The sequence below is a fragment of the Atheta coriaria genome, unplaced genomic scaffold, assembly GCF_025399875.1.
Source record: "Atheta coriaria isolate IRGN ID8LTWV9N9 unplaced genomic scaffold, Caltech_Dcor_3.1 hic_scaffold_9_pilon, whole genome shotgun sequence".
NCBI classification, from domain to species: Eukaryota; Metazoa; Arthropoda; class Insecta; order Coleoptera; family Staphylinidae; genus Dalotia; species Dalotia coriaria.
Genome location: NW_027045451.1, coordinates 14,077,816 through 14,095,228, shown reverse-complemented (window position 1 = coordinate 14,095,228; position 17,413 = coordinate 14,077,816). Strand labels below are relative to the sequence as shown.

Genomic DNA, 17,413 nt, shown 5'->3' with positions numbered 1-17,413 from the left:
AGATGACTTACCATGAACAAATTATCAAAAATTATGAAGCTCTTATTTATTTAACTTATTATAAAAACGCAAACTTTTATTTGTTCAATGGACTAAGTTTGGCTTAAAGTCATAAAACTGTTTTATTTGCGTCAATTTAGAATAATTTAGATGTTTAACTGATGTAGTATATTCGGCAGAAACTGCTATAATACATTTAAAATTAATTAATAAATACTAACTTCTAGTTTTAGTTGTATAGTGTTAACATATTTACGTAGATCATAATTATTTTCATTTGTTGAAAATGCATGATACCCGAATATGTCTTGCCACAAGACAACCCTAACACGTTATTATGGAAATAATTTTTGTAAAAAATGTGCCGAAACAGGCCTCACTTGATTAAATCAAATGCATAATTTCAAGAATTTCACATTTTTAGTGTGTGCTCTACCAATTACTAAGATTTTAAATTTTCAAATTGAAACTATGTTTTGATTAGTTTTTTTCGCTGTACTCTGGGTTGTCTACGATAAATATAATACACACACTAGTGGCTGGGAACGATGGCCCAGCGCCGCTCAAAATTATTAAAATACCAACAAATATATTTTTGTTAATACATCCTAACTTCTTAACTTACAATTAAAATCTACCATGTTACGACAATTAAAACACTTCATACCCCGACGAACGTCCATCCGAGGCATTCACGCAACGATGACGAATAACTTATTTTATGAAAAGGATCCAAAAGGAGGTTATACGGATAATCGCCCAGAACCATCAAAAAGCAACTGATTAAAGATGGTATTAAGGAACTTAAAGAAGAAATTGCTCTATGGTCAAAGGAAGTAAAAGAGCACCTGGAAGCAGATCCTTTCCTATTGTACAGACCAGGTGAAACTGACATTGCCTGGAGATTCAATGAGAAAAATTATAAAGACTGGATTGTGACTAGTGATAGTGATAATAATGAAGGATATAGTCACTGCACTCTTAGTTTAAACAGTCAAGGACATGCAGTATTTTCAGGAGAGTTGAGCACTAAAGTACCTAAAGATGGAAGAGTCAAGAGAAGTGGTTATTGTAATATTAAATCATTACCAGCTAGAGTAAGTAAATTATAAATTAAGTACTAGGAAACTTAGTATTCTAGACATTTCTTTTCATAGAAATCATTTAAAAGAGAGTCATACTTAGATTGGACACCATATAATATGCTTGTGTTAAAAGTTAGAGGTGATGGCAGGTCATATCTATTAAATATTGCATCAAAGGGATATTTTGATGTAATGTGGCATGATGTTTATCATTATGCACTGTACACAAGAGGAGGACCATACTGGCAAATCACAAAGGTAACAAATTTAATGTTCTTTTACAGCAATTTTTTACAAATGATTGAATTTCTTATATTTAATTTAGATCCCATTCTCAAAATTCTTCCTGTCTTCAAAAGGCAGAGTACAAGACAGGCAATACCCACTGCCAAAAAGTAAAATAACAAGTTTTGGTTTTTCCATGGGTGACAAAATCAATGGTCCCTTCAGCCTAGAAATAGATTACATCGGTCTAGAGTACGACCCGCATCACACTGAAGACTTCGCCTACGAAATGTACCAGGCAGAGAGATACATAGTCGCAACATAAAAATTTATTTAGTAGTAACATCGATATTCCGCACACATGATTGTAATCAGAATACGTTGCGTTTTCAGTGTGCATTCAATAAAATAAAATAATCTCTGTACAAACGGTCCATTTAAGTGTATCACAGTCTATGAGAAGTTTCTATGAATGTTTGTTACAAATTACACATATGAAAGGAAAATAATTTAATTATTGTAGTTACCTAGTTTAATCATATTTAATTTAGGTACGCGTATTGTTTTGATTTTAGGCTACTTATCCTTGTCGTCTTTTAATACCGATGGCGAGCTGGGCACATCTGCAATGGCCAGTTGTCCCGAACTCTCAATCGCGTTTGGTGAATATACCCCGTCGGCCTTGTCACATGCCTCAATTACGTATTCGTTGAAGACTTCCGGTTTATCGGCGTAAACGTGATGTCCAGCACCGACAATTACCTAAAAATATTAAGTAAATTAAAACATATTCAACTAATTCGTTTGATTAGATTTAGGTTGTATACATACTTGTAAATTAACTTCTGAATCGTGTCTCTTTTCTTTGATAATCTCGCCGGCAGAATTATCAACCCAAGAGCGTGACCCGTACACCAAAGTGATAGGAACGGTTTTATCCAACTGTTCGATTCGATTCACCATCGGATGTTTTGCCCAACCGAAACCACTCATCATGGAATGGAATGCGCTTTCGCCTGATGGTTGTTGTGAATTGCACTGGTAAAGATATTGTGTCACAAGTGACTCTTCTTTGACAAAAACTGAAAATTTCTTAGTAATGTCTGGACGAGCCGTGCTGACGAGCCACTGCCCCAAGGGACCAGCTGCGCGTACTGCCCACAGTGGGTTTAATGGTTGCAGGGTGTACACTAAAGCTTTGATCCAAAGTGGTGTATCCCTTTTCGCAGGTTCAGGAGAACGCTCGGGAAATCCCCACGGATCGGCTAACACAAGATGTTTCACTCTTTCTGGATGACTGATTGCGTATGACGCGGCGAGAAAACCACCCATACTGTGTCCCAAAAGAACAAATTTTTCTAGTTTCATTTCTTTACGCCATTCTTCAATTGAACGAACGAGTTGCACTTCGGCTTCCATTGCATCATTGCTAAAACAGGGCCGACTGCTTCTTCCAAAGCCTATAAAATATTCAATTTAGTAATTGTACAATTGCTTAGTTCAAAGTGTACCTAATAAATCAAAAGCATACACTGGTCTATTGGCAGCCAAAGCATCCAAATTCATACACCAGAGTGCAACTCCAGCACCTAATCCATGTAACATAACCAGTGGTGTCCTTGGAGACTCAACATTCATGGATATTGTCCATATCCTGTCTGCTGGTCCCACAACAGGACCAACATCAACAAACCAACCCCTGTAAGTGGTGGAGCAATCTGAAATAAGAAACTTTTATAATTTAAAAACATTTATTTAACCAAAAAGAATGATCTTACACTGTAAAATTTTCTTCTCAATTGTCCTCAACATTGTATTGGAATGCTTGGTCCATGAAAGCCAGCTAGAATCAAACCAGCTATCAGATATAGTCATAATTAGTTAGAGCACTTCGAACACTACATGATAGAGACAACATTGAAAACTCACATGCAAAAATATACGACACGCAATATTATGTAATACATAGAGAAGCATGAGTTGGCACTTACCCAAATACTAGAATTGGACTGAATAGTATTTTAAGCGATATGCGAACGTATTTGTACAATTGCGGTAACATTGTTTTGAAGTGTTTTTAAAGACGCAACGAGGTGCACTCTTGTTTGTTTTCACAACAAATTTGAAAAGCGGCATCGAATGCGTCGATAGTCCGCGAAAACCGTAACCACCAGCAGTAAGCACCGTAACTCGTCATTTACCTGGACTTCTCCGGCTTTAACTCCGCTACGACGGTGTCCGACCGCATCCCAGCAATTGCTACACTCTTGCGCTGTTTCCTGGTACGTTTTTCGAACGCTGTCTAACCTTGGCACCACTTGGATCACAAAACGAAACGTCGATTCGGTTGCGTGCGGACCGTGCACGAGTTGCGCACTGGACGGATGACGAAGGCGAATTAAATAATGAGACGCCGAATTCGAATAATGTGTACATAGAATATGATGATGGAATGGATGAAATGATTCACGCCGGTCGGTAGAACGGCGCAATTAACCACCGATGTTTATCTCAGCCCCACCAGCGGTAATCATGTTGTTTTTTGTAATGATGTTGAAACGAATCGAATTTTGGATGGAAACAGACGTGGATTTTGCATGTCGTTTTTTAAGCGCGCGTGACGCGCATTGTCACGATGAACAAGTTTATCTCATTCATTCGACAATCAGTGTATTGATCTGTTTATAATAACATGACAACAAATACGACAACATTTATTTATACGCATTTAATTATGATAAAGATAGCAATACCGTAATATGTAGATCAAGAACGAAAGAAATTAAAAACTGATAATAATTTGCTGTTTGATAGTAAATTGCTATTTAAGTTGTCGCCGAATAACTTGTTTGAGCCGTAAAATTTTACACACCTTAATAAAACAGGAAATATTTGTTTGTTTGTTTCAATTTAGTGAATCACGATTTATGTTTATATTAGTGTCGATTTGCATTAATAACAAAAAATAACACCTTGATGTATTGTAAGTTCGTATAAAAACTTTGGTTATTATTTGCAAAAAGTGGTTCCAGACGTACCTTCGATGTGGTTGCTCTCTCAGCCTTGAAATGACTTTAATTAAAGTGTAATTATAGCATTTGTGTATGAACTCACTCACTATGTTCAATGTTTAATATTGTTTAAAGTTTAAACAAAGCAATACATGATTAATGAATCATATTCTAGATTATATTTCAATACTCGTCGTTAATTTATTATCAATTACGAATAAAAATAAAATCTGATATCAGTATAATGATTTTTGTGAAGTCATTGTGAAATGCGGTCAATGCGATAACACATACAATCATTGACTAAGTGAGTGTAACAAGATCGGACTTTATATTATAATTTAAAGCATGAATTGATCAATTTAGAGTTTAATGCTTAAATATTCATCAACAGGAATATCAGCAGTGGGTCCATAGGTGCCAAGGAAGATAATTTTTTCAATATCCAATTTGCTCACGTAGAAATCAGGCACTGTAATATTAATGTATTAGTTTAAATTCATCAAATCAAATTAACTAAACATACGTTGCGCCCAAATTTCCATTTCTGGATGCTTTTCAAGAAGTCCACTCATTGCATAACGTTTCTCATCTTCATCCTCAACCCGAACATATTTACCAGTCATGAATAAACGCGGACACCTTGGATCCTGAGGGTCAAATTCATTATCCTTGCAATAGTTAGTGCTTGCTAAAGTCGCAAATACAGTGGCACGATTATCAACTAGATAATCTTGACAGGATATGTCTACGTCACTCGTGAAAAAATATGGAATTCCACTAGAATTTCCTGAAGGACCATCGCTAATCGATTTTAGGTTACCCATCGGGTAGCCTTCGATACCTTCTTTTATAGATAGGAAGTAACAGTCACCCAATCTATATCACAAACAAAATGATAGATTTAGGAGAAAAGTACAAATTAATATCAAAATATTGTTACCGATTTGACTTAAAACTTTGCGAGCCTCACGCGCGGCTTCATTTTCAGCGTTTGCACAAGAAATCACAACTAATGTGATGAATAATAGAGATTTCATTATGAAATTAAGAGATGCTTAAGAGACAACTTTTAAAATCTAACTGAGAAGCGCGGTAGCGTTTATAATGTCCTTTTTTTTATTATCTCGCAATGTACTTCAATTAAGTAGGTGTACGTGACATCCGACAGACTAATCACTTGTATTTCACTAATTCATGCGAATGTTAAATGATTGATAAACTTTATTAACAATTTGTATATAACAATTGATATTGATTGATTTGTTTTCATAATCATAAGAAAGCGTGATGCTTCGTTTCACATAGCTCTGCTTGCGCAATCAAAGAGCATGCACAAAATTTTCTCTTGCTTAAATAGAAAAATATACATCATAGATTATACTTACACAAAATATACATTATAAAGACAAAATATATATCTTTTACAATTGTTTACTCTTGGTTTTGTGGATCACGTCTCTATTAGCTTAGAGTATTGTTTAGTAACAACGTTCGCGCGCTGTTTATGTTTAACATAAATGTTTGACAAATTGAACAATATTAATTCTTTAGCGGGTCTAAACTCTCCAACGAGAAGTCTTCGTTGCCAAAGCTTATACCACGGCTGAAGCCAGTCTTCATTTCCATAATTCGCTTGTCCAGCATACCGATGTCGTTCTCGAACTGCGTTGACGGACTGGTGGCATTGAAGTCACCCATTTCAAACGGATCGGAAGTTTTAGCATTAGCCATCGGTTCACTAAAGTTATTCATCGATGACGAAAACAACTCTTGACCAAACGTTCGCACAGGGCTGTCGTTGTTGTTTATATTATTGCGTTTGGCTGCTTTTGGTGGAGGCGCAACTAGAATAAGACAACCGTAAAGCAGGCTATAACGTAACCTAATGTTTTAACTCACGTAATGGAGGACTGCTGGCATTCATATGATTTACAGCACCATTGCCATTCGCAAATACATGATTTGTAGTGTGGTTGTTTTCAAATGACCTCGGGTCGAAGTCGTCATCGTCTTCTTCCAGATCATTCAGGAGCAAATTTTGCAGTTTTGTACCAACAATCGGTTGATTATCGAAATTTCTTGGGGGAACTGGAGGAGCTAGACATAATAAAAATTAATTTCAATGTTATTCGTAATAGCAAACACAGAGTATTACCATTTCCATTGGTTGTACTAAGCTCAGTATCCAAATCCAACAATTGGTTCGACGTTGTGTCATTCGCTGATTGCAAATGATGATCCTGCCCGTTCTGCTCGTTATTCAATGGCAACATGACTTCCAGAATATTCTTAATCTCATGGCGTCGCATATAAGCATCCAGATCCGCCCGACAGCTGGAAAATTTACTCACATCCAATAAGCGCTGCTTGTAGACATTATTCTCGTATTCCAGCCGTTTTATTTTTTGCTGGGTAAGGATGGCGCGCCGATGGGACTCCAGATCTTTGCCAGATGTTTCCAAGAAGCGTTTGTAGGCCAATTCAAACGCCTGCCCGATGGTCAGCGTTATTTCTTCGGCAAGCTTGTCCGATATGAAGACGAAACATTCGTGTTTATCATCCGCTTCATTATCTACGTACATATAGTCGAGTGTAATAATACGGAATAATTAAACAACATCTGCACGTGCTCACAGAACACAGTTAGTTTCTTTACTTGCTCACCTTGGTGTGGCTGTTTAGCGATGAAAGAAAAGTATTTCTTCTCCCCTTTGTCATCAGCGCAGTAACTGATGCGATGTAACGGAAACTGATGTAAAATCGTGTGTGTTTTAGGTTCCTGGATAGCTACACCATCAATACTAATCGTCAGTTCAAGTTTCTTCATTTTGGCACCGCCCGATTCACTCTTTTTCAACTGCTGACTAAACTGCAGTTTTCTAATGCCTTCTTTAACAACTTCGATACCTAAAACAAACGAATTCCATACCCAAGGTCAGTTAATTGTTTACAACTTTGCGAGTTTGCTCATAAAATGTATAGTAACTCCTATTAAGTTGCTTTATAAACTATGGCTGCGTGCGCAAAACAAAGTGATAAAGCGTGGAAGACTTGACTTGCAGGCGTTCGAGCGTTAGAAAGTCAACATCGAACGGATTTTATCGTTGAATGTTAATGCGACGCCTGTTGCGTTTGGTGTTTTCAAAGTGTTTACGGTGTTTACCTTTCGGTTGATCGACGACTGTGTTGCCGAGGAATTTAACCAGATATACTATATGCCCTTTCTGCAATGCTTCGGGTGGGTGTATCCATTTCTTTTCGCCGTTCGTCGCATTGCTGTTCTTGCTAATGCTAAGTTTTCCCTGCGTTGTGTTTTGTGCCCATTTTAACACCTTCGACATTCTAGAAACAAAATAAATAATGAATACTTAGCAAGGCAACACATAAATACAGATAAACAGTGAACAATCTTGGAATTAAGTTTTAAAGGCGATTACATAACATTAATTAAAACGTGCTGAGCAAACGAGCATTATTTTATCATACATTAGTTAAATCGCTCAAAAAGGAGTCTCAATTACCGGCTGTTTTGTGCGCGATGCAATAAAAACGTATGATTGCAGGCGCATGCAGCATTGCGCTTATGTGCATTGCGAACTAGAAGGTCACGATTTCGTGCTACTTTTTTTGCATTTCAAGCTGCCAAAGAAGTGATCGCCTTTTTGTTTCTAGGTCGCGAATTGTAGTTTTTTCCATCCATGCAACAGAAATGCAATAGATATCATTGTTTGATATTTAATTGGTGCAACTTGTTCCCCGCGAAATTCATTCGCCATCAACGCACCAACCAACCAACTGGGTAACATTTTATTTATAGTTGCCGCTGTGAACACACAATAGCATATTGTCTGTCGTGCAGTTACATAGTTGAAGCATTGTGTGTGCCACACTTACAGATTGTGTCTTCTATGCGAAAAGTTACAGCGCAACGAATACAAGTGCTTTTAAATGCAAACACAATGCAGACGGCAATCGAAAGTTATTACGATTTTTATTCGTGCTTGTTATCATCATCGCTCCAATCATAAACAAAATATCTTGGCATTATTGGTATATTAATAAAATTCGTATTATTTTTTAACATCCTGTACATTATGAGTACTAACATACTTCACCGACTTTCTTCATACCAAAGAGTGCATTGAATTTATTTCGTTGAGACAATGAGACAATGGCACACTCATTGTTTTAGCGTCGTCCATTGCGTTTTCGCATAAACCATTGCAAACTAATGAGAACCGTGAATTCTGTGAGAATAATTAAGCACACCTACTACAACAAAAATGACATCCGTCGTTGTACATCTTCTTCACTGTGAATGTATTTATTAATTAAAGTCGCTTAATGAAAAGTTACCGACATATTTTAACTACGACGGTGTCTTGATGAATCGGTAGCATTTCTTTTAACTTGTTCGCTGTCCTCAAGTGACGATGTCGAGACGATGTCCTCGTATCCGACTAACGGTTCGGTCCGTCTGCTGATTTTGCGCCTTTGCGGCGCACTTGACTTTTACAAGACTCGCGCACCACTATCCAAGAAAACTGAATGGTTTATTCAATAACCAAACACATACGCGGATATTGTGCGTATACTTTCTTTTTCAACCGGCCGGTCACCCGCAATTGAAGATTCGATTGTGAGCGTCGTGCGTGCGTTGCGCGCAAATGAACGCCATTAATTGTTTGGAATATAATTTGCATTTGGTGTGCGCGTAACCGAACATGACGCGTTGCGGTGCATTGTCCTGCTAAGCGTGCAGGTATGCATTGTGTTGTCAATATACGCATGCAGTAATGCAGCCAAACAACACTCTGTCAATGTAATACAAATGAGTGCATGTTTTCATTTAGCATCGCGTACCATATAGAAATAAATGCCATATTTTTTGTCCGTTATAAAAGTACGAATTTAGACAATTTCAATGGACAAGCAGATATTATCTTTTTACATAAATAATTAGTGTAGTATATACTACAATATTATACAATTCTCTCAAGTTGACGTGTTAATTAATACACATGAAATTAATATTTCATGTTCATGTCATTGTAGATGATAAACAATGCTCGCCTAGCACATCTTTGCATGTTCTGCCACAGTAGTTTGCCAATAAACATCAAAGCATCATATCAACAAATGAAATAATATCGAGTGTTGCCGTATTGCGAGGCGAAACACGGTCGCGGTGCGCTGGTGTTATTTCGATTCGATTCGGTACCAGTCGCCGAGTGGTACCCGCAGTACCATGGCGAAGCCTCCTCCTCCAGCTGCTATCTCTCAAACTCGCGGCAGTCGCAGGTCGCAGCCACAAGCCGCAGAAAACGCCGCTGGGCACGATTCGCATCAAAACAATGCTAAAGCATGTCATCCAGGCAGCCCATGCCACATCACGTACGGAATATAACCAAACTACGACACTAATTCATAAACAATTCTTCACCTAGAAGTTTAGCCCTATTTAACTGATAGATAATGTAAATGCACAGTTATTTATTGAATATAATAAAATAATTGCAGTATCAAAAAAGACTTACGTAATAACCTTGACATAACAAATAAATATAATGTAATATTATGCGAATTGTAAATATTGCAACACGTAAACCGCCAATCAGTGTTCGTGGTGACTGGTGTTTGGGCCCGGCTACAAAATTGTAATTTTGATTTGGATTGCACGGTAATTTAAGCGCTATTGTTCGTCGATTTTAATGAGTTTCAAATCAGCGCGAATAAATGGTAATGTTTGATAATGCATGGTCAATAAAAAACCTTTATCAGAACGAGTACAAAACAAAAAATATTACTAATATTGTCAAAAATGAAAACAAAGTATTGTTGGACGGTTTATTCATGCTAGAAGCATGACTACTTGTAACACGTACCTGTGGCACGTTTAATTTATTCACAATCAACGGTGCTTTGATTAGAAAACACGTTGTTTATCACGTTCAACGCGATCGAAGCGTTCGATGTGTTTTAGCGACGCGTTTTCGTTCAATATTTCGATTAAATCAATTTCAAAGGATTAATTAAACGTGTGACTGTAATTAAATAGACATTAATCCAAGTGAAGATGCCGTATATCGCACTTACGAAAATTTTCGATTTCATTCGTTTGGTAGAAAACAATGTTTAATTTAATCACACGATTAAAAATACGAAGCAATTAAATGTTATTGAAATATGTTACATTCGAGAATAATATAATTGTTCTGAGAAATATTAAAAACACGTTTTATTATTTTACTATCCGATCGGATCATTTACATGCAGTATTAAATGAAATCCCGTGAAGTTTTTTTATAGTCATTTCAATAACGAGCACCACAATGAAGTTGAAGTAGATGCAGATTTATTCCGCCATGATCACCAATTGACTATTTCAATACTCTCATCGCTTGTAAAACGTCGACTTACATAATAAACCGAACAAAGTCAACCAAAGTCGAAACCCGTATCCGGAAATTATTCGCCGCACGCATTGATTTCGACTTGGATGCCGCAATTAACATTTTCGAGTTATTGTAATACTTCAATAAGCGTTCGCAATTTATTTACAACCAATGCATGCGTTCCACAACGTGCGTCCTGAGCATCGTGCACATATGTTGCCGTAATTGCTAGATGCAAATTAATATGCGCATTGAATTGCACGTGATAATGAGAATTGAGTATCCTTAAACGATGTCTTGATGCACATTATTATTAATTTTGTTAAAATTTTGTTACTAAGTAGAAAATACTTCTGCCAAAACTATTAATGTATAAAAAGTACCAATTTATGAATAATCAAAACATTAACAATTGATTTCAGGAAAATTATTGTTGTAATTGTAATTTTTCTGTCTTCTATCCGGTTGGAACTGTAATAATGTCAGTATGAATGTTTAATATTTAATATAACATCCTGTATGATGGTTAATGTACGCATGTAATACTTTCGTCTTCAATTCTGTATTTCCTTTTCCTGTCTTGTATTGCCACACACTAAAATTCGAGCGCACACCTTACACACTCATTCAAGTCACAGCGCTCGTACACGGTTGGAGACATGTACGAGTAATTGAAAGCAACATACATACAGACAACGCACGATTCATTGCTTTAAATCAAATAAACGCGCTTATAAAAATATCAACATTAGTGATCCACCGGCAACCGCCAAAGCCAAACACACAAACCAACACTACTGATTTAAAGCGAAAAAGAAACCGATTTAAGTATTCACACTAAGTACCTACTAATCAGCGCGTTCTATATTCGCCCTACTCGCGGCGATTGGACCTTAATTTCTTCACGACGTCGTAGTCGTAGTCTAGCGAGTGAAATCTTTAGCTAGGTCACGGTGTTTGGTTGCGCAGTGAAGTATTTCGATAAAATTCAACTCTTCAATGATTGCAATTGCAGTGCGAAATATTTTCAGCGCGTCACGTCACGTCACGTTGCGTTTTTAATTGTATCCCCGGCTTGTCGTGCGCGCGGATCTTTACTTTGTAACTGTAGTACGGAGAACACGTACGGTGCGCTCAAGAAAACAACGAGAGATATTATAGTCAAGGCGCACAAGTACCAGAACTAACGATAAACGCCGAGAATTTCTATTCGCTAGGTGTGTGCGCCGCATGCACAACACACACACATGCAGGCAACCGACGAGAACACCGCCAGCGTGTTTTAAATCTCCTTTCTAAAAACATTATAATTTCTCATTTCTCCCTGTTGGCGAACAGCGTGCGCATGGATCGTTTGCTGATATGCGGACAGCCGAAAAAAATTAAAGGCTCCAATCATTCTAGATGTAATTCTTGAATAAGACAATTACTTGTGTAAAACATGTGAATGAAGAAGATTCACTTGTGTTTTCTTTTACTGTGCGGCCATGCAAAAAGCCTAACCAAATTCGCGAATAAGAACAAAACTAAATTCACGTTAAAGAATGCAGGGGGAAGCGCCCTCCACACCCACGCAGTTGTAGCGATAGCGTTAATTGTACGCATATACTCACTTTGGATTGGTTGGATTGTGATTTGCTGATGTCTTGTGGTCGGCGTGCGGCTGGCTTCACTGGCGGCTTTATATTCCTGAATGCGCAGCGTCCGGTGGGCCTCGCAGCAGGATTTGTGAATTTCGGTGTTGAGGTGTCGAAGCGCGCCGGTTGCCGCTTGCTTCGAGTGCAGCGCAATCGCAACTAAAAAACACCCACTGACCCACACCGCGCGCGACCGTGCGCCGCGCTCGCTTCCACCACGCGGCTGCGGATGACTTAAGTACCTTTGCTATGTTACCAGCTACGACACCTATTGACTCAATTTGCGTAGTGTCTGAAGAAGCGAACACTTCTTTTTGACTCAACAGTAAACTGCGTTACTAACAAAAGAATTCAAATTCCTTCTAGTTCTTCGCAGTTTTATATTTACGCATCGCCAAACTTCAATGTTCAGGCAATGAAATGTTACGCCCAAGCTGATTTTATTCATATTTCTGTAGAGCATTGTCAACAGATAATAAATTTTCTTTCTTTCTAAAACTTGGTTATATTATTCACTTAATTTCATAGTGGCGGTTATGTTTTAACCCAGTCTCTATAAGCAATTATTTATTTTTAAAACAATAACAGTTAACAAACATAAATATTGATCGCAGAAAATAAAATCTTAAAAAGCATCAACAGTGCGAAATAATCATAAATCACAAACAAGACAAAACACACGCCTTATTCAACGATTGATTATTATATATTTCAATTGCGTTAAGTTGGTTTCAAATAATGCATTTAAACAAACTGGAAGTATATCTTTGGAAAAGTCCGCTAGAATAATTGCTAATTGTGAATTTTTACACTTTTTTAAGAACTATTTTGATTTCAACTAATATGTTTTTCAATACAGCCTCAAAAATTTGGGATTTAAACGCAGATATTGCTTGTATATAATTATTTCCAATGACTAACATTACTAACATGTTACGATTGTAAGCAAACCTCAAACGTGCGTTATTATCGTACATGATACTGAACGTTACGGGCAGCTTATAAGTTGGAGACATTAAAATTGCCTATGTACTTTTTAAATAAAAACGTTGATACAACGATTAATTAAATATAGTTGGCTTCGTTAATAGCTTAATTATTGCATTTTGTACCAGGCAAGAGATAATAGGTAAACATTCACAGCGCTAAAACTTACGCGTTTTCTTTTTCATCTGCGTCTTTACCACTTGATATTATTATTTTTCCTTAAATTAAACTCTCACTCGCCTGCTTCTGAATTTGGCTTTGACTAGCATCAAACAGTTGTGGCAGAGCAACAACTTCGTTCATTGGTGTGCCCAGCACCTCTTCACATACTAGCGGCAATTCTTTATCCAACATAAGTGAATTGATTTGCTCCTCGTTAAGCATATCTACACTGGCTAAACTCTCCGTATCAGAAGTGTCATCTTCCACATTCAAATACGTAAGTGTCTTTTCCAGTGGACTTGGCAGCTTCTTACTACCCTTGCCTCCCTCAGTAATGCCTGCGCGTGGCTCACTGTTGCGACGTTCGGTCAGAGCGCTGATGTTGAGCATCATCATACCTTGTGACCAAATCTCTTTGACCTTTTCACTGGTTGGCCCGAGGAGATTATCCAAACTCTGCCTACGACCTGGAACAAAATGAGTTGAACCGCCCGAGCACGCAAACATGCTTAGTAACGTACTACTCTCCTCGCGCGTTTCGGTCCTGGCAGCCGATGACCTGCTAATCCAGTTGGTGATGCTCGAATCCAACTTCGGTTTGTGTTTGAACTCACCATCGGTGAGCGTATTCGGTAAGGTTCGCTGCCGTAAAAGTTTCGGTTTCTCATCCTCTTTGATCTCCTCCTCGGGGCTGGATACGTCCAGATTAATTTCGGTCCACTCGCTTGATTGGCTGTTCGGGTGTAGAAGTTTCTCGTCCGTCTCTTCGGTACTTATATGCGATGCAGGACTGGTCGGTGATATGTTGTACGGCGTATTTTTATATCCGACACGTCCCCTTCTTTATTCGGCACTGGAAAAGAGTTTAACTTGGGTGGTAATGTTTTAAACTCTTCGGAGAAGTCTACGTCGACGTAAGATTCGTTGCTGTCCATACTGTTTTGTTTCTTTGGCGTTTGTAAGAAATCCAGTTTCTTCGAGTTGCGACTGCGATGGATCTCATCAGATATTTCTTCTAAATTTCGCAATGCTTCAGCATATGTTAGTTTAGCTGTTGACACCTGCGATTCAACGGTTTGAATACGTAGTCTTTGTTGTTCCAGGAGATAATTGTAATGAGCTTTCATCTCATAATACGGTCTGGCGGAAATTGTTCATATGTAGTTATAATTTACAAAAGATTTCAAGCGAATAACATATTGAAGTCAAATAAAAACAAAACTTACAGTAATATTAACTCATGCTGGTAAGCTAGGTTACTAATGATCATAAGATTACGTCGAATGGATAAACTAAAGAGAAGAAAAATTTAAAATTCATATAAATACAAAATAAAATACAAATAAAATATTTGTAATGTGTGCGCTACATGTATTTTACTAAGATGAGGCTTCAGTATATTTTAAGGTAGGCAACACGTCATCCTCGAATGAAAATATCTTAAAAATACAAAATAGAATTTCGAACCCAAAATTCTCACATAAAAAATACTAAAATTCTCATTTTAATACAAATTTACAACACAAATACATTAGTTCAAAATAATAAACAAACAAACCTGCTTTTTGATATAGCCCTCTTCAATTCCTTTTGCAACATTCTGACTTTGGCATTAGCAGCTTCATGTTTCACACAAGCCACCCTATGTTCCCCAGCAGCTGAACCTCTGTCATGTTCTGACTCATTAACCCTTTGTGTTGCATGATTCAACATTTCCTGCCAGGCAGGATCTAAAAAATCCAAGATAATTCAGTAAGTTAGAAGGTGAATTGGTGAAGTTAAAAGTTACCTAATGTTCTTCCACCCAATCCTTGCTCAGCCAAGAACACCATCTCCCTGGCAGCACTATGTGCACTGTTTGCCTTTTCATACTTCATTGCAGCTACCTGAGTTTGCTTTAAAGCTTCATTTGCACAGAACCTTGCCTCATAGTAAGGTTTGGCGCGCTCAACACACAGCCCCAGTTTCAGTCGAATCGCATCTATTTTGGCCGTACTATCACACAATAAATTTCTGAATGCACCTCGCGCCCCGTCCAGGTCGCTTTCTAGCCGATTGATTTCGTCGGTGGCGTTGTTGAGCCGCTCTAGCTCTATGTGAACGCGAGGATCCACCGTATCGGCACAATCGGCGATGTTCTCGCACATGATTCATTCAACTTTGTACACTATTTACAGAACGTAATTGCGTTCCTTTTTGGAGGACTAGGATGTTTTACATGCTCACTTCGTTTATGTTTATTTTGCCCATTTTTTGCTTGGTTCGATAGCGATTTGTGGTTATTTTAAATGTCAAGCATGTCAGATGATGATTACTTCGGGCATCATCGGCGCCCATCCTTCAATTCGTCCAAATCATATTTCTTTTCAAATTATACAACATTTTCTGTTAATATACCTATTAATAAATATTTAAAAAATAATTAATCTTAATGTAAAATACCAAAAATAATTGACACTGATAAATTTGTCAGGAATGTAATATTTATAATGGATGTAGGCAACCCAAACAACATCAAAGTCAAATAAAAAGGTAAGCATTCTTTTCATTCTGTTTAAAAAAAATAATCTTTCTCAAGTTATGCAGTACTTAGTAGAGACAAATGAGCAAATATTTTTTAAATTTACACATAACTATAGCGTTTATTTTTTTTATTATTATAAATAATTATTTATCAATGTCAGATTGAATATTTTTTTATATTGAAAGTTGCTGTAATTCCCAAATAAAATTGGAAATAATCTCTTCCCTGGTTTAAATGTGCCGAGAATGGGTTATTACCAGTTATTCGTGTATACATTGTATGTACAATGAAAGAAAGAAAGTGTACGTGAAAGTTTGACCTAGAACTTGATGCTTCTGGTCTTGACTGATTCTTCGAGCGGCGCTGCGCTGCCTCGCTATATAATACAATTGTAGATAGTACTTACCGCACAATCTAGAATCACATCGCACGTCGCGCGGGGCTTAAACATGGAACGCAAAGCACTGCCAGCCGTTCGAACGCTAAAACGTATCGGTCGCGCGCAGCCAAAAACAACAATAACAACAATATATGCCCAGCAGCGATGTATTAATGTCTTTATGGACAACATCTCTTCACCTCGCAAGGTCATTCCGGCTGTGCCTGGTAGAGCCAGGCTGCGTCAAGTTTCTTTACTCGTACTCTTCACTTGGAGAGAAATGAACGCAATGCTGAGCATAAGTATACGTATTTTAGATTGAGCAATACCCGGTTTCTTTGTGCCGCACGCCACTATACACGTGTCGTGAAACTCCAATATTTTGTGACACAAAGTTTGAGAAACTAAAAATTTACTTATAAAAAGAAAATATTTCGTTTATCTTAAAATATAGTGAACATTTTCATTACCTAATGTGACAATACAACACTTCTAACAGTGAAACTATATTTAATGGCTATAAATTTAAAGAAGCAGCAAACAAGAAGATAATACACATGTCTTATTTGTCGGCATGCGAATCGAAGAAGTAACGCACAAATCAAACAGAACGACCGCGCCGTTTTTGAAAACAATTTCGCGCATTTCACTTTCTAATGCCTTTCTTATGTGTGCACCGCGTATAACCGTCGGGCGTCCGCAATGCTATTACATTAGCGGCCACATATGATCGTCATACGTGCTGCTCGTGTACGTGCCACGGTGAAATAATGCGAAAATCGCGGGCGCCGCTTGGTTCTAATCGATTTTTAAAAAGGAAAAGTGCCTGCGCAATTAATTTCTATCAATTTGTAAGACATTACGAGAAATTGCAAAGAGGATACTCACAGCAATCTTAAATACACAATGTTATTAAATTGCGCATCAAATGAAAGTTTCGATGAAATTACAGAAATGCATGCAATAATTTTATTAATTTAGCCGTGGCTTTGAACTTGTATATAT

The 17,413-nt window shown here is 37.5% G+C and overlaps 4 protein-coding genes and 1 long non-coding RNA gene across 9 annotated transcripts; 2 read left to right on the top strand and 3 right to left on the bottom strand.

The window, feature by feature from the left end:
- The first annotated feature begins 509 nt into the window (after nucleotides 1-509).
- CIA30 (complex I intermediate-associated protein 30) lies at nucleotides 510-1,819 on the top strand. The gene is given in 4 exon segments (XM_065310506.1): nucleotides 510-778; nucleotides 781-1,097; nucleotides 1,158-1,343; nucleotides 1,411-1,819. Coding segments are annotated over 4 exon segments (867 nt in total). The 5' UTR covers nucleotides 510-639; the 3' UTR covers nucleotides 1,636-1,819.
- puml (pummelig) lies at nucleotides 1,625-4,482 on the bottom strand. 5 transcript variants are annotated; one of them, XM_065310502.1, is made up of 6 exons: nucleotides 4,349-4,482; nucleotides 3,302-3,686; nucleotides 3,089-3,168; nucleotides 2,822-3,028; nucleotides 2,142-2,770; nucleotides 1,625-2,072 (listed from the first exon to the last, which is right to left on the bottom strand). In XM_065310502.1, exons 2-6 carry the CDS (start codon nucleotides 3,370-3,372, stop codon nucleotides 1,887-1,889), a joined length of 1,173 nt encoding a protein of 390 aa, XP_065166574.1. In that variant the 5' UTR covers nucleotides 3,373-3,686; nucleotides 4,349-4,482; the 3' UTR covers nucleotides 1,625-1,886. The 5 variants fall into 5 exon arrangements, with proteins under 5 accessions (XP_065166574.1, XP_065166575.1, XP_065166573.1 ...); XM_065310503.1 differs by lacking the exon at nucleotides 4,349-4,482 and having other exon boundaries at nucleotides 3,089-3,153; nucleotides 3,302-3,721; XM_065310501.1 differs by lacking the exon at nucleotides 4,349-4,482 and having other exon boundaries at nucleotides 3,302-3,720.
- Nucleotides 4,483-4,527: 45 nt separating this feature from the next.
- Nucleotides 4,528-5,570, top strand: LOC135797921 (uncharacterized). Its single transcript, XR_010549648.1, has 2 exons — nucleotides 4,528-4,628; nucleotides 4,716-5,570. It is a non-coding gene; the product is annotated as an uncharacterized lncRNA (long non-coding RNA).
- Nucleotides 5,528-12,536, bottom strand: LOC135797918 (PTB domain-containing adapter protein ced-6). The gene is made up of 6 exons (XM_065310500.1): nucleotides 12,333-12,536; nucleotides 7,488-7,666; nucleotides 6,989-7,231; nucleotides 6,480-6,896; nucleotides 6,224-6,421; nucleotides 5,528-6,168 (listed from the first exon to the last, which is right to left on the bottom strand). Exons 2-6 carry the CDS (start codon nucleotides 7,663-7,665, stop codon nucleotides 5,864-5,866), a joined length of 1,341 nt encoding a protein of 446 aa, XP_065166572.1. The 5' UTR covers nucleotide 7,666; nucleotides 12,333-12,536; the 3' UTR covers nucleotides 5,528-5,863.
- Nucleotides 12,537-12,908: 372 nt separating this feature from the next.
- Nucleotides 12,909-15,816, bottom strand: LOC135798934 (SH3 domain-binding protein 5 homolog). Its single transcript, XM_065311923.1, is given in 6 exon segments — nucleotides 12,909-13,972; nucleotides 14,027-14,335; nucleotides 14,338-14,645; nucleotides 14,732-14,797; nucleotides 15,064-15,235; nucleotides 15,295-15,816. Coding segments are annotated over 6 exon segments (1,623 nt in total). The 5' UTR covers nucleotides 15,653-15,816; the 3' UTR covers nucleotides 12,909-13,562.
- Between the last annotated feature and the right edge of the window lie 1,597 nt (nucleotides 15,817-17,413).

What these genes read in the sequence shown, in the direction of transcription:
- puml (XM_065310502.1), bottom strand. Translation starts at nt 3,372, where the DNA reads ATGTTACCGCAATTGTACAAATACGTTCGCATATCGCTTAAAATACTA. An exon ending in TGAGAAGAAAATTTTACAGT is followed by an intron (nt 3,029 to 3,088) that starts GTAAGATCATTC and finishes TTCTTATTTCAG; the next exon opens with ATTGCTCCACCACTTACAGG. An exon ending in ATTCAGAAGTTAATTTACAA is followed by an intron (nt 2,073 to 2,141) that starts GTATGTATACAA and finishes TAATATTTTTAG; the next exon opens with GTAATTGTCGGTGCTGGACA.
- LOC135797918 (XM_065310500.1), bottom strand. Translation starts at nt 7,665, where the DNA reads ATGTCGAAGGTGTTAAAATGGGCACAAAACACAACGCAGGGAAAACTT. An exon ending in AGTCGTCGATCAACCGAAAG is followed by an intron (nt 7,232 to 7,487) that starts GTAAACACCGTA and finishes CGTTTGTTTTAG; the next exon opens with GTATCGAAGTTGTTAAAGAA. An exon ending in CGCTAAACAGCCACACCAAG is followed by an intron (nt 6,897 to 6,988) that starts GTGAGCAAGTAA and finishes ATATGTACGTAG; the next exon opens with ATAATGAAGCGGATGATAAA.